The following is a 17,225-nucleotide window of genomic DNA, read 5'->3' on the forward strand; positions in this document are numbered from 1 at the left end:
AAAAGGAAATTTGTAAGTCTGGATGTCATGAACTGAAATATATATTATGACTTTTGAACACTATTAAGGTAAATACATTGTTTCTTCTCTATCAAAATCTTTCATTTGCTAACTATGCCTATTAGTAGTTAGTGCCTTGAGTAGTTAGAATCATTTATTTAGCTGGCAGTATTGGCACTCGCTGTATTGCAGTAGTTCGAGTCACGAAGATTTTTGTGAGGTAAGTTATTCATGAAAGGTATAGGTTATTGTTAGTCAGGGCCATTCTTTTGTAGGGATTATTGAAAGTCAGGCTGCGTTGCGCTAAAAATATTGTGTGTCAGTTTAGTGTTGATCAAAATAAGTAAAGAGAGAAATGTCCGAGTACGTTCAGTTCTGCTCAGCTATTTGAAAATTAAATGACGTAAGGGGTTTACCAGCACAGTAATTCATTTAAATTTTTTCTAAAGGGATGTTTCATATGTCTACCCTTAGCTGAGGATACCTCACTGGAATCTTCTGATGTTTTCTTGTAGTTTGTATAATTAGTGTAGCTATTGTTTATTGCTAGAGCGTAATTGTAGAGAGAATTTCCTTTGTAGTTGTAGTTTTTCATTGTTGTACTAAAACAGTTGTGGCATGCATGTAGATTTGCACCAAGTATTTCGCAGCTGCGCTTGCAATTAACTATATATTATTTTCAGTGCTATGTTAATGTGTTTTCCTATTTTTCCTCTTCAGATTGTTCTTTTCCTTGTTATCATGTGAAATACGTGATAATTATGACTTGTGAAAAACGTAACACTAGGCTCCAAAGTAAATTGAGAAATGATAATGACGACGAGCGTAGCTTGACAGCACCACTGTGTAATGAATTAACAGACATTCAAAGTAGTAATTTGGTAATTGTGCATAGGAAAAAGGAGCGGGCGGCAAATAATGGTGTAGACAGTGAAACAATTAGTGAACAGGGAAGCATTATCGATCGATCGGTCGGCAACAGCTCGCCTGAGGATTCCGAAATGAGAGGACACAATCTTGCAAAAACTGTAGATTCAAGTTTTGCGTCCTCACCGTTTTCTCAAATAAGTCAAGACACACGTCAAGACACAAGTCAAGACACGTTGTTGTGGAGCTGAGCAAAGACACATCAAGAGAGGAAATAGTAAATGGCGTTTTGGTGAAACTTACTGAATAGTTTTGCACAAATGGGTTAACATTGAGCTTTAAAAAATGCTGTACTTACAGAGCCAGTTTTGTACTGTCAAAAATATCCCACCTCCTATTAACCTAGTATAGCAAGAAGTATTAAAAAGGGTAGCAAATTGTAAGTTCTTAGATGTGCATGTAGATTAAACTTAAATTGGAAAAAAACATATACTAGATCTGCTAAAATATTTAGGTTTTGTGACAGGTGCCATAAGATTAATTGCCAACTTTGGGGATAGAGGAGTCAGTACATTAATGTATTTTAGATCTTTTCACTCATTTATGTTTCATGTGATATTATTCTGCGGTATGCGAAACTAATAATATTGTTGCTGTCTCATATAGGTTTATTGCAAATTAATCCATAATACATTTAACTCTCACTGCATATCAACATGAAAGTATTAATAACTCCACAAATGATTACTCTGAAAATAATAATAGTAATAAAATAAAAATAAAAACAATAAAATATTTACAGAAAGTTAAAGCATACAGTTTCTGGCATCCCAGTAATATTTTCAGAAACACATCATGAGCCAAAACGCTGCTATATTCAAAGACTTTTTATACAATGTTATTTTTTCGTGCTACAAACTTATTTCGGTTCCATGCTCTTTATCACGCTATTTTCATAGCACATTGTTAATGCAGTCACTGTCTCATACCTTTGTAAGTTGCCCCTATTTTCCGTTATAAGAGCATTTTATTTTATTTCCAGTTTTGCTGTTTCACATATGTGAAGTAAATGTAGTAGCGCTGCAGTATGTATAGAGTAAGGAGTGAGTGGTAGGTTCCCATGCTGACTAGCAGAAGTGGTTGGCCACCTGGCACTTTCAGAGCCAATGGGATGAGATGGCAATGTTAAAATTTATCATAGTGTGGAAAATTTCGAAACTAAAAAATTTTGTGTGGAGCAACATATAGAAGAATGTGTGTGTGAGCTTAAACTAAATAATGGTACCTATATAATTGTAGCTGTGTATTTTTCCTCATTGGGATATATTCAGTTATTTTTGAAAAACTTGGAATTTTTGTTGTGCTACCTGTCAGACAGAGGGAAGCAAATTATAGTTTGCGGTGCTATCAATGCAGATTTACTGATAAAGTCCAGTAGAAAGCTTGACCTTGAAATATTACTTGGTTCTTTCACTTTGACATCAGTAATTGATTTTCCTACTTGGGTGGTGCAGGAAAGCAGCATGCTGATAGATAATGTTTTTAAGACCAAGATAAATTTTCTCTTAAGAATGGTCTGTCTGATCTTGATGCACAGCTAGTTACAGTATATGACATAACTCAAAGAGTAATTCAATACAGTCCTCCAAAATAGTGTGTTCAATTAACGATTTAAAAATTGCAGATTTCAGGGAAAGTTTCCAACAGTTGGACTGGGATGAGGTGTACAGGGAACCTGAGGATACTTTAAAATTTGACCTATTTCATGATACTTTTGTGAATATATCTGAAAATAGTAACCCTAAGAAAACAGTGAAATATAATTATAAGAAACTTTCAACAAATCCATAGCTTACTAAAGGGATAAAAATTCTAGTAAACAGAAAAGAAAAGTGTATCTTACAGCTAGAAGGAGTAATAATCCAGAAATAGTGAACATTTATAAAAACTACTGAACTGTATTAAGGAAAGTTACTGAAAAGTTCAGAAGTGTGTACATTAAGTTTGAGATAAGCACCTCTGACCATAAAATTAAAACAATTTGGAATATTGTTAAAAGGGAACCAGGGCAACTGAGTGGGGCAGTGCACAAATGTTTGAATTCATATCTAACTGGAAAAATGCAGAAGGTTTAAATTAACAGTACAGATAGTCTGCAAAAATCAGCAGAGACCTCTAACTGGGGAGGCGTCAAGAATGTTGTTGCATGGGGTTCAGTCTTGGGTCCCTTTTGTTCTTAATATATATTAATGGTTTGCCACTCTATATTCATGAAGATGCAAACCTAGTTATTTTTGCAGACAATACGAGTAATGTAATCATACCCAACAAACAAGAATCAGATGAGGAAATTGTAAATAATGTCTTTCAGAATATTATTAAGTGTTTCTCTGCAAATGGACTCTCATGAAATTTTGAGAAAACACAGTACATACAATTTTGTACAGTAAATGGCATAACACCATAGATATACATAGACTTTGAACAGAAGTCTTTTGCTAAGGCAGAATATTAAAAATTACTGGGTGTGTGCACTAATAATAAATTGAATTGGAAGAAACACACTGATAATCTGCTGATGTGGTTAGGATAATAAAGCATCTTTGAATGTAGCAGCGTTTAGGCTAACTAAACATGTAAAAATTGCAAAATTTGCAGTTGAGACAGAGCTTGTGGCTGTTGCCAGTAGAATGGTGTTATGGATACAGTTATAATTTTTAACCAAATGTGTGTTGTTACACTCATTTATATGAAGACGGGAATTAATTGAAATATTTCTAAAAAGAAACACCTGGTAAGATTTATGATGTCTTTCACTTCCAAAAGAAAGTACCTGATAAATTCAGTTTCACTAGTGAATTATGACAAACATTTAAGTTATTAAGCATTAAGTATGACTGCAGCTTAAAGGTACCTGATGAATCACACATCTGACATCTGGCATTCTGTTATTCCAGAACTAATATTTTTATAATGCATTAAAACATCAATAGCTTATGAATATTAATAGCAGATAACACAAACTTTTTATAACTGTGAAACACTTCAAATGGCTGAGCTTTTTTGATCTGTGATGACAGTGGAATTTAGACTTATGTCAGTAAACCCATACTTTTGCTGAAGGGGACGAAGCTGACTACGTGACACTACATGTATCCTGTAAGAGAAAACGAAATAATAATTTGGTACCAGTTCTTACACACAAAAAATGCAATGTAAGAAAATAATATTGTCACTGTAACTGCCAATGACTTTTGTTGTATACTTACTATGAGGGTTCTCTTAAATTATAACAAGTTGTGTTTCACTTCAAATGCTCCTCCTCTTAATTTATTTTCTGTTCACCTCCAGAAAACCTGTAACAAAAATATGCATTTAAAATCAAGATACTGACTTTATACAGAAAACATGTCATAACTAAATGTCTTGTTTACTTCAATAAATGGTTCCTATACAAAAGGAACACATAATTAACGTTGGTTAGTGGTCGTCAAGGTGCAAGTTGTGCTTGTGCCAATGTGCATGTGTTTTCTACATCTGAAGAATGTCTTTTGGTCAAAATCTAAGATGTATACCAGTCTTTTCATTGTGCCTATATGCGACACAGTTTCTTCTATATACGGTGCATAGCAATTTATCCTTTCATAGTACTGTTACTCTAAGGTCCTCGTATTCAGTGTTGAGTATAATATAAAATTGAAATCTGAAATGTGTAGTGTTTGAGAATAGGACCACATTTTAAAGGTGAGAAATTAAGGGAAGTTAGAACATTAAAAAAAATCCACTTTTTCGGATTTTATAAATTTATATCTTATTCTAAAATTTGCAATTTTCCGAATAAAATGATACATATATATATATATATCACTTATAAATTCACATGGGAAATATTTTATTTTATATTTTAAATATAACATACATAACTTGAAAATGATAAAATTTTTACGTGCATTACTTCAAGATCTAATAAAATCGGTAATTTTTTTATATAGAAGGCTGTGGATTTCTGTGTTATAAAGATAAAATTACGTGTTGGTATTGGTAGAACTGTCAAAAACAGTATCACATCGTATCATAGTATAAACACGCGTTGTATGTCGAAGTGCTAGCGTTTTTCTGAGGAAGAGTGACGAATAGATTGATAAATCTCTCAAAAAGTAAAGTATGACACCAAAACGATGTGTTTTTAAGAAACTTGGGTTTACTGGTAATAAATTTTCGAATAAAGGGAAACACTGGAAACACTGTGATCAACAGGTGGCATGTGAAGTTACAGACAATGAATTACAGGCAAACTCATCAGTATTAGTTCTTTGAAAATTAAAATAAAACGTTGTGATACACAGTTTTCTGAAAACGAAAGTGATGTAAATGGTAGGTTACGTTACATTCTGATAGGTTTACACACCCTAACAAGGGTGTTAGGTGAATGAGTGTGTTGTAAAATATGTGGAGGGTCAGTTACTTTACATGAAAACAGTGAAGTATCAAATGGACTACCCAGGAAACTTATCATTAATTGCGCCAGTTGTAAATATATGCATTCATTTTGGAATTATGATAAGTGTAAGATAATTATTTTGAAGCAAATGTTAGGTGGTTTTATGGATTGCGAGCTATTGGCAAAGGTCATGCTGCAGCAGAAACAGATGTGTGCCATGATGAATATGCCACGCCCACCTTGTCAAATCGACAAGTATGCAGGATTTATTGGAGCTGCTATGGAATCTGTTGCATGATAGTCAATGAAGGGTGCTGCAAACGAAGCTGTTGTAAAAAATGATGGTATGACTGACATACCAGTAGCTTTTGATGGCATTTGGCTGAAGTGCAGCTACAGTTCTGAGAATTCTGTTGCTACAGTGACCAACGTGGATACTGGAAGGTAAGAGATTTCCAGATTTTAACCAAACACTGTTATAAGTGTAAATCAGGGAATGAAGAAGGGCATTATCTGCGACAGAAATTTTGAAGGAACAAGTGGTGGTACGGAGGCCTCTGCAGCTATTGAAATTTTTAGTCGATCTGTGAAGGAAAGGGGAGTGTGTTACACTAAGTTCTTAGGTGAGACTCAAAAGCATATAACAGTGTAGTTGTCGCCCAGCCTTACGTTGAGAAGATTATCACAAAACTGGAATGTGTTGGTGACGTCCAGAAACGGATGGGCAACATGTTGAGGAAGTTGAAACCAAGTTTGATATACAGGAAACTTTCTGATGGTAAAACCATAAGAGGCAGGCTAACAGACAAAATGATTGATGAACTACAGCAGTTTTATGGGATGGCCATTAGAAATAATACTGAGGATTTGTTAAATATGAAGCAGGCATTATGGGCTACCTTGTTTCACAAACTATCAACTGATGAAAAACCAGTACACCACCTTTACCCTCCTGGACCTGATTCATGATGCTATTACCGCAATGCCCAGTACTCAAATAGTTCATACAGCCATAAACATTCCATCCCAGCAGCAGTCATGGATATCATAATACCTATTTACAGAGACCTGGCAAATCCTGAATTACTGAAGAAGTATCTGAATGGTCAGACTCAAAATCCCAATTAGTCGTTCAATAATCTTATATGGACTCGCTTACAAAAGATGTTTTTGTTGGAATGAGGACACTAAACTGGGGGTCAGTGAAGCTGTTATTGCTTTTGATTATGGCAACATGGGTAGGGTGAAAGTGCTACAGCGTATGGGAATTAATCCTGGAGCAAACTGCATCAGAGAACTTGAATGGATGGACAAGTTTCGCATTGATAAAGCAGAATGTGCAGCACAGTTGTCCATTAAGGAGTCCAAAAAGAAGAAAAAACTTGCAAAAAGATCAAGAGAATGATATACAGTATGGTTCACGGTGCTTCTGAGAGACTAAAAATAAAAAATTAAGCATATATTAAGTGAGTTACAGTCTTTTGGAACTTTAGAAGCTGTTCCTGAAAATTTACATATTCTGTTGCATTTTTCCTTAAATCTCAGAAACCACTTCGAGTAGAGTACTCAAATTTTCATAGAGTAATAACATACATATTCTGAGTCTACTGAACTACAAGAAGAACATAATGTTATGTATAATTAAAATTATTTATGATAACGTACAAAAAAGCACCAAAAATTTTAACTGTGTAATAAAAAAATTGTATTTGCAAAACCAGTGACTGAAATGCAATTATTGTACTTCAGTAGACTCAGAACATACAGTTTAATGTCCAGTAAAAGTACCATGTCAATGGCTATAGTGGTTCCTAAAGACAACAATACACAAAATTTAACATTGTCAGGATAGGGCGTTCCAACTCGCCTTAAAGTGAATAATTTGCAGGGAGGTGAAACATAAGTAAAACAGTATGACTGATCTGCCAAGGCCAACTGATTAAGAGGACAGTATAACAGAAAAAAAGTGTGTGAGACAACACAAAAGGGAAGAGTAAAGGCGAATAAAAAGGAAAGAGATCTGGAAGATGGCATTCTACAATGAGGTTGCACATTACCTAATGGTCAGTGAAACACATAGAAGTCAGTCAGCAATAATCGAACTGTTAGACTTCTCTGTCACAAGATTGTAATAATATCTGCTATTTTTCGTATTGACCTCTTTGACCTAGCCTTTTCCTTGGCAGCTAAATGTCAATATTTTACAAATGACTTGAAGTCTTTAGTTAAAGAAAATGATCTACGTTTTCCTTGCAGAACTCGTTTTCTTAGCCTGTATAAAACTGAAAAAAACCTGTTAAATACCACCAAAAAGAATGCACTGCCACTGACTGATCTCAAAATTAGCTACAATGGATAACTGACAGACAGCGAATTTGTTGCTGAAGTTACATATGGTTCACATGTACTGGGAGATAACGCAAATGTGTGACTTTTAAAAAAAGGATTTACTGGCAAAGAAAATGGAAAGAACAGCAATCGATCACAAAACCTATCATTTTATTACAGCAGATCGATATTTCAACTATAACATCGTCATATTCAGTATTAAAAATTGCATTGCAAAACAGGACACTAAGGAAGAAATATAAGATAGTTGACAATGTATCATAAAAGCAAACATCAGCACTACACAGTTACACACACACACACACACACACACACACACACACACACACACACACACCAGACACACTGCTGGCCATCCAAAGTGCAACAACAAGAAGGGCTGGAGGCATCACAGGCAAACTGATTTGGGAGGTAACACATTGTACAATGATCACATGACTGAAATTACAGCCCAATGTGAAGTGATAAAGATGATGAAATCAGCACTGTGTGTTACCACCATTTCTGTTTATAACTGCCGCTACATGCCTTGGCAGTGAACGAAAAACAGGCTCTGAATGTGTTGGGGTATAGCAGTCCATGCTGCTTCCACATATTTCCAAAGCTGGTCTAGTGTAGCAGTGGATGATTTATCCCAGGCCAGTCGCTCCAAATAATCGAAAAAACGTTTTCGATGGGCGAGAGATCAGGAGAACAGGGAGGCTGAGGTAGCAGTGCAATCTAGTGGGCAATGAAGAAGTCCTGAACATTGCATGCCACATGTGGTCACCCATTATCCTGTTGCAATGTAGCTGTCAGCAAGCTCTGAAGGTATCAGAGGACAACAGGCTTCCACATTTCAGAGATGTAACGCTAGCTGGTTAGTGTAGTGGCAATGCATACTAGGGCGTGGTGGGAGTGGAATTCAGTACTACCCCAAACCTTAATATCGGGCACAGGACCAGTATGGCAATGCAGAAGGCAACAGTCCGACAATGTCTCACAGTGTCTCCAGGCTCTAATTCGGGGAGAATAGGGATTTGCCAAAAAAACAAAGTTATTCCATTCAGTAGTCCATGTCTGTCGTTCATCACATCATTGCAGGCACAATTACTCAGTGGTAAATGCAGCAATGGATGCCTTGTGGACAGCCTCCTCTGCTGCAAACAACATTGAATGGTACACGTGGAGACTGTTTGTTGTGCAACATACTGAATTTGTTGTGATATGATTATGATGTGGCAGAGTGATACATCAATGTCTTGCGGACAATATGCCTATCAACATGTCTAGGGGTGCAATGAGGTGGATGCAATCAGTCCCATCGGTTTGTGATTCCTCCTGTATCCAGCAATTACAGATCTGCATCACAGTTGCTTGGTTACGACCGACACGATCACTGACTTCTCTGAACTATTCTTCCTTGGCAGAACTCCAAAATGTGCTCGAAAGACACTTGCCGTCTTCTGCAAAGTATACTGAAGCTGCTTACGCAAAAAAACAACACTAAAGAACAATTCCAGCACGTCCACACAGTTGTCTTTTCCCCCTTTGTATAGCGCTTGCAGGTGGTACTACTGGCAGCCATAATGTGTGCCTGCACTGAAATGCTAATCCTGTGCATCCCTCACTACCACAAATGCATGCTGCAAATTTCAGCTGATTTGGATGCTTTCGTCTGTGTGTTGCATTTTGGGTGGCCAGCAGTGTGTTTGGTGTGTATGTTTATGTAAAAAAGAGACATATTGCTAGCAAAAATCTAAAAAAGGTTTTAACCAATTTACTACAAATTTCTAATAAATGTTCGAACAGAAATATTTAGGGGTAAACGTTGTTAGCAAAGATCTTGAAACGTTCTATGGATAAAGGCCACATGGGAGTACGTTGTTATCAAATATCTCGAGAAGTTCTTGACCAATTTACTTCATATTTTTAAATGATAAAATATGTATAGAATCTATAAAGGCAAATTTTGTTAGGTAAACACTCAAAAAGTTCGTGCCTTATGTACTTCAAATAGTCACAAAATACGCTAATAACTGCATGGACAGGTGCGCATACACACACACACACACACACACACACACACACACACACACACACACACACATATATATATATATATATATATATATATATATATATATAGTGTATCAAGTAAAAGTACGAATCTTGATATATATATATATATATATATATATATATATATATGTGTGTGTGTGTGTGTGTGTGTGTGTGTGTGTGTGTGTGAGTGTGAGTGTGTGTGTGTGTGTGTGTGTGTGTGTGTTCTTGATTAGTATTTTCACTTGACACACTGGTAAAAAATTTGGACAGACACTGGCTAAATGTTTTTTAATATTCATGGTATCCAAAAAATAACAGCAGCAAACTTTATGAACAGGTCCCTTACAGAGAAATATGTAAAAAGAATCTAGCAAGAATGGGTTTCAAAATATATATTTTAAGAGCTATGAATACTTGTTCACTTTTGTTAGTGTGAAACACATCTACTGAACAAGTGCTCATAGCTCTTAAGGTATACATTTTAGACCCAACAATTACTGGACTTTTTCATTGTTTTGGTCCGTACGATCTCTCCCCAAAATATGAAAATTGAAGAGCTGTGTTTCATATTACCCAGACGAAAAAGTTTCTAATATCTCTTAAGGTATGTGCTTTAGAGCCCTTATTTATGTTAGAGCCCTTATTTACGACTTTTTATCCTTTTTTTGGTATAAGGAACCTGCCCCTAAGCTTTGTCACTATTTTTTGGGGGCTTCCCATTATAAACATCTAGGGCTCAGAGAGGGGAGTGAGTAAATAATATTTTGAACAGGAACCCATGTCCGGAAATTTATCGTTTCCTTGCTAAGCTGTTTGGAAACATGTCTCCTAGGAATGTTTACAACGGGGTAGTCATGGTGGGAGGTGATTACATCAGATAGGTTCTAGCAACATGGACTTTATGGATGCCTTAGTTTACACCCAGAGGAGAGACACCATGTTTTATTGTACTACTGGCATTGCTTTAAATTGTAAATATTTTGCTACATTAATTTAACATTGCACTTTTCGTGTTACATGGAACTGTAAATGGATCTTATTCCATTGGTCTGAAATGCAAAAACATATGACAGACTGTCCTGTACATAATGTCATTGAATGAGATATACTTATGGTCATGGACGTATATAAGGTAGGAGGGGTTCAGGTGGTCTGGACACCCTCTCCAGCCACCCCCTTATCTTGCGCAGAAAACGCGAATGTTACCCGAATATTCACTTTGTGAAACCCCATGTCCCAAGTTAGTAGTCATGCACCACAGTTGGTTGAGATAGAAACAAACCATAGAGTTGTGATGCAACAAACGGTAGCTGTGCCCTGAACTAGGGTTTCTCTTCCCCCCCCCCTCCCCACCACCACACCCCTCCCGCACACCCTCCCACCCCATCACTATGTGCGCCACGGACTGAAGGCAGTCGGATGTGTAACTTCCTTTGGGCAATCAACAATTAACGCCGAAAGTTTCGGGCGTCGTGAATCAGCCGAGCTTAATCTTCGCGTGCGTGTGTTTGACTACTCACGTTTGAAAAAACTATGAAATGGACAAATCAGAAATCTCTCTTGGTCTTTTATCCTAAAAACAGAGACCGAATTCTCATGAACTTGTTTCAAAAGAAAGTGGCGTGGTTCCACGTGATGCGGAAACCCACCATGAGGAATTAGTGGCAGCGGGCCCATCCAGAAAACCTGACTATGAAGCAAACAAAAGTGAATCTCTTATTTACCACTGAACGTTTATTTGATTTTGAACCCTAATTCTGTAAGAAAAAAGCTTATTTCTCCATTACCTTTTCATCTGATCTGTTGTTTATAGGTATTTCAAGTTGTAACGATTAGTTTTTCGAGTATTGTGCAGAGTAGTTTGTTTTGTGATTGTAATTTGGTTGTGGTAAGAAGATGGATTGTTATATTATGGACGTGGACATTGGAGTTTAGTCTTTAATTACAAGCGAATGAGTTAGAGAAATATTTTTCTTATGTATTTCTGCGTTTGACTACGTGAGACAATTTGGTTTTTATGTTCAGTAAATATTTTAGCGTATGAGTGTAGCAAGGGCAGTGTGGGTTTTGGTGTCTATGAATGTGGCTGCTCACTTCGAAATTCCTGATACATTAGTCTGGTGTTAATGAATTTTAATAGTTTATAGGCACATGTATTGCTAGAATAAATCTCAGCTTACAGAATTTTTCAATCATCAGAAAAATGTTTTATAATTTTTCTAAAGTAACCTTTTCTCAGCCCAATACAAACGTATAACAGAAAGTATGGGTTTGCTTTGAAGCTCTTTTTATTGGTAATCTTGAAACTACAACCAATGAGACTGTACAGTGTGATGCGGATTTTATAAAGAGTAATATTGAAGAGTCGTTGTGTGAACACTGGACCGTGCTGAAGCAGCTCCATGCTTTCTGCGTCAGGGGCTCTGCATAAGAATGCTGAGTGTCTGGTGGCTGAAAACTATCAGTGAAAAAGTTACAGGCAAGTTAGACGATAATCAGTCAAACTTCTCTTGAGAGATGACACTTGAGCTGTGCGCTATGCAGAGATGGAAGAGTTAAGAACCTTTAGAATTGTGAATGTTGTATGGGTGGGGAAAGATCAGTCCTGAAGCTGGTGATACGTTCTGACCATCTGCTGTGATTGGAATGATGAGCAGACGCAACAATGTTTCTTGACAGTGGATTGCAACGATATTCACTGTAAGACGTCAGGATGGCTGGTCAGCATGGGAGGCCAGAACGGCTGGCCAAGTTGGTGGGGAAAGCCACAGCATGGACAACAGCCAACCCAGCTTGAGAGGGGGCCGGTCGGTGGAGACAGCCAGAATAGGCACAGCAGTCAGTCTCGCTTCAGCGGCAAACATCCGGTGCCTTCCAAGAAATAGGAATTGTGTGATGGTTGACTACCGCAGCCACAGCGTTGATTTGCATAGCTAAAAAATTATACAGTTGTGTACAAAGAGGAACTATTATAACTGGAGTCAATACCAGCACCGAATCATTCATAACACGTAAGAAGCTGTGTATCTTGAATTCACACGTTCAGTACAGCACTGCACAGCTGTATGACTTCTAGTTCATGAGTAACACAGCTTTTTATAACTGCCACTTGAACAAATATATTAAGCTAAACTACTGATAAATGAATACAACTACACCCTTCCCTGACGAGCCAAATTCTAGCACTTAGATACTCTGAATGCATAGTAACTTGGTTTACATGAAACTCAAATGATATGAGAGTAAAGATGATGTTAATTAATACGATTAAAATGAATCAGAGCTCAAAATAATTCACAGAAACTGGAAGTAATGAGGTACATTAGCAACCGGACAACCGGACACGAGAGCAGGCTGACAAATAAATCGAAAACTGTGTTCAGTCGTGTATTGTTCTAGATGTTCTTTGAGAATGGCTGGGTGACCGTCGCTCTAGTACGTTGTCCTAAAGTAGAAAAAGTACCAGAACTCGAATTATGTAACAGTCGTGACGTCATCGCATATCGCATATCGCACATTTCAGATTTGTGAAGTCTGCAACAGAGACATGGGAAAATCGTATTACATGTCTATCCAACAACTGACTGCCATAAGTTAAGGGAAATGTTCCACGTCATGAATGTAAAGCTGCTTAGAACTCCTTTTGTTTGATAGCATCAATCTGGTCTGCCATATCTGTTACCGGATGATTATCCTCTTGCATAGAGATTTTTATCGACTTCAAATAATTGGTGATGTTGACAACAGAAGATTTTGTTACATTCTGCTAACAGATAACTGAGATTTTTCTCTGATGTCTTCTATGTCTTCAGTTCAGCCATCATTCACTGTCATTCATCAGAAAACAAGAGCATCTTATCATATTTTTCGACAAGTGCGTATACGCAATAGTATTCCCAATGGAAAACGTAAATATTTTTTAACGAGAGTAGTATGGTCAGCAAATTGCGTCGCGTGTGAAAAACCGACTGTTTCTCTCTGGTAGCTTCCAACTGCAACCTTTATTTTCATCTTTCTCCTCTCCCGTCAGTCCTACTCGCTCCTGCACTAGGAGCGCTGGGCAGGAGCATGGCCAGAGCACTCTAAAACGTGGAGCGTTGTTTGGCCGGAGCTGTAGCACAACCTTTAACCATTTTCTAAATATAATTAATATTAATTTTAAATGGCAATTATATGTCAAATTATGTATGATGATGGTGGAGTGAAAAAGTGCTTTATGTAAATCGGCCATAATCCAAATATGATGTATGTTACCTATGAACTATGTGTGTCACAATATCGAATAGCAGAGTGTCTTTCCTTTTGATGTGGCACGGTCATTTATATGCATATATTTCTTCACTGCTATTCATTCTAGACTAGTGTATGACGGCACCACTCAAATGGCCATTGCCACAAGCAATCATCAGCAACGATGTTTTTATTGATAACTTTTATGATATTCATGTTAGATTGATTTGCAAGGTGAGAGTAATCAGCGTGAGAAGACGCTCATGGTGATATGCTTTACGGGAAATGAAATCCACGTAATTGTTGATGATGATAATTTTAACAGTTCAGAAACAAGTCGTGAAAATGAGAGATGTGGTGTGGATTACGAGCTTTGAAATAGGTAGCCCCGGAGCGCCTATGGGTCTTTTGGTTTGGCAGCATACACTGGAGACGGACAATGCTGACTCGCAGTTTTCATAACGTTTTGGCGCGAGTAGGATTTGGTTTCCCTCAGCAGTTCAGAAGCGCTCTTCCAACGTAGGAGGGTGTCGTTATCACACTGCTATCATATGTTGGGTTGTATATCGCAATGAACGTTTACGAATAGTAATGCAAATAACTGAGGGAGGTTCCCCGTCCCATTTCGCTGGAATGCGGACTTTGAGATTACAACTGGATTAGTGGAACTGGAATGTAAGGGGGACTGCCACAGAGTTCGCTATCTTACGCGACTTCGCAGCACTCACTGCACTTTCGAACATTCAGCTTGAGGCGGAACAGACATGCTTGTAATAATCTCACGTTAAGGCCATTATCATATATGAGTTAGTTTCTTTTTTGGCAATACAGTATCTCGGTTTTAATCAATTTCTATACTGTGCTACAGTACGTTATTCAGTCATCTGCCCATCTATTTTTTCAAATGTGTTACAAGCGTTTTATCGGTTATTTATTTTTATTTGCAATATTGCCCGACTTCATTTATGTGTGATTGATGCTTGCCTGTAAAACCTTTCGAGTAAACAATGGATGCTGTGACTAGGGTAAAAAGCAGTGTGGCGTTCATTCCACCCTTCAGCTACAGGAGTAAGTAAAAATGGATGACACAATATGTCAGCAATATTGCTTGTAGAAATGGTTCAAATGGCTCTGAGCACCATGGGACTTAACATCTATGGTCATTAGTCCCCTAGAACTTAGAACTACTTAAACCTAACTAACCTAAGGACGTCACACAACACCCAGTCATCACGAGGCAGAGAAAATCCCTGACCCCGCCGGGAATCGAACCCGGGAACCCGGACGCGGGAAGCGAGAACGCTATCACACGATATTGCTTGTAGAGAGTACCACTGTATTCAACTCAGTTTAATCTTAAGCAACATAGAAAGAAATCTTATTGATTTCGTGTTAGTTCTCCAAGTACGTTCCCTCTAAAATGCCTGTTTTGAGGTGTAGGAATTTACGGCATTAGTAGGATGAAGTTGCAAAAATTCTGATATCTTCTATGTAAAATTTGATTTTTATTAATTCACACTGCACAAGACGAATTACAAAATGTTTTAAGACCAATGTTACCAAAATTTTAACATTGCCCTTCCACATAATCATGTTGGAATCCTTGTACATAAAAAACAAAGCAGACTTTCTCTGTGTTGAACAGGGAATTACGAACAACGCATATGAAAAATGAATACAAATTCAGGGAATTACGAACAACGCATATGAAAAATGAATACAAATTATATAAAGATATCATGAAACATATTTTATTGTAGTACAACAGTCGTCATTTCTTTAAGAAGAGCTATACAGCTATTTCTATTGCCAATTTCGTGGTGCTCATTCTGGGTGATCCCGCCAATAAAACTCAAAGCACATTAATGCTGGACGTTAATAGAGGACCTGTAGGACTGTCACATTTACAATCAGTTACAGTTCAGTCACTGGCATAATTTTTGACATAGACCGCCCGGAATAGGTATGCTCTACCCTGTGAGAGAGTCATATGTATTTAGTGTGTGTCAGAGACATATTCGTAAGACAAAAATATCCATGATAAAGTAGCACACTGTGGTTTATCGACCATTGCTCTAACTAGCTGTACACAAACAAAAATGGATGCATGTTATTCTAGTGTTTAATATTAATTCTTATCTTTCTTTTACTGCCAGGGTGGATTTATCTGTGTCTGTGTCCATGATTTATGATACTGGGAGGTATGTTGGTCATCCACCAATCAATGATGTGGAAAACAGGACATCTGTCAAGTTGATGTTTACATAGGGATTGCAGTACCTCACAAACACGAGCCACTAACTTAGAGTCATCATAGTTATGAAAATGAAGTCTCGATTTTACGACCCAAGATACGGTAGGACAATGGGGTATGTCACATAAATTTTTGTTCGTCCAGAGGAGGCCGCAGAAACAGGACTGGCGTGAGTAGGGGGACTAAGTATGTGCCAGGCCACGCTGCATTGTTGCCAAATTTATTCAAGATGGCGGCGATGACGTCATCCACGATGGTGGCATGTAGACTTGGCAACATCACATCACGTCATCCAAGATGGCGGCTTTTGGTGGGAAAATAGGCTTATTCTGCTACGTCCACTAACCTAACCTCAAGAAAAAATGGCGGCAAGTTTGAATTTTGGCGGTAAAATAGCCCAATTGTGGTATGTCCACTAACCTAAGCCTCCAGAAGAAAAAAAGGCGGCAAGTTTGAATTCCAACACGATAATGCATGCAAAAAACCGTACTTTTCTTTATTACTATTGATTAACATTCATTAAAATTTATTATTATTTATTATCATTTATTATTATTTATTATTATTGACCTGTCTCCACTAGAAAATTCCGCCCAAAATCAAATTCCAACACGGTAATGGCTGCAAAACATTAGTTTTGTTTATTATTATTCATTATCATTTATTAACATTCATTATCATTCATTGTCATTTATTATCATTCATTGTCATTTATTATCATTCATTATCATTTATTATTATAGGCCTACCACCACTACAAAATTGCGCCAAATTCAAATTCCAACACGATATTGTCTCGAAAACTGTACTTATATTTATTATCATCATTTATTATTTATTCAATATGTCCAATTTTCTCGGCGAGAAAGCCATTTTCCTTACATACATAACAAAAATCTATCACAATTTCAAATCCCAACACCATAATTGATCACACTTACGAACTTTCTCCCTCACTTATCTTTTTTCACTGGTAGCCTATCATAATCGCGTCAAATAATAAACTGCTCTTATAGTAACGTAATTCACGTCCTTTGATTT

The 17,225-nt window shown here is 37.1% G+C and overlaps 1 protein-coding gene across 1 annotated transcript in view; it reads right to left on the reverse strand.

Moving 5' to 3' along the window:
• Positions 1-1,526: 1,526 nt before the first annotated feature.
• Positions 1,527-17,225, reverse strand: part of LOC126183293 (uncharacterized) — a 95,196-nt gene continuing 79,497 nt past the window's right edge. The window contains exons 5-6 of the mRNA XM_049925132.1: positions 4,137-4,223; positions 1,527-4,024 (exon numbers count right to left, since the gene is read on the reverse strand). Coding sequence (XP_049781089.1) covers positions 4,193-4,223 — 31 coding nt within the window. The 3' untranslated portion in view covers positions 1,527-4,024; positions 4,137-4,192. The remainder of the gene's footprint in view (positions 4,025-4,136; positions 4,224-17,225) is intronic.

The sequence above is a fragment of the Schistocerca cancellata genome, chromosome 4 (genome assembly GCF_023864275.1).
Source record: "Schistocerca cancellata isolate TAMUIC-IGC-003103 chromosome 4, iqSchCanc2.1, whole genome shotgun sequence".
Taxonomy (NCBI): Eukaryota; Metazoa; Arthropoda; class Insecta; order Orthoptera; family Acrididae; genus Schistocerca; species Schistocerca cancellata.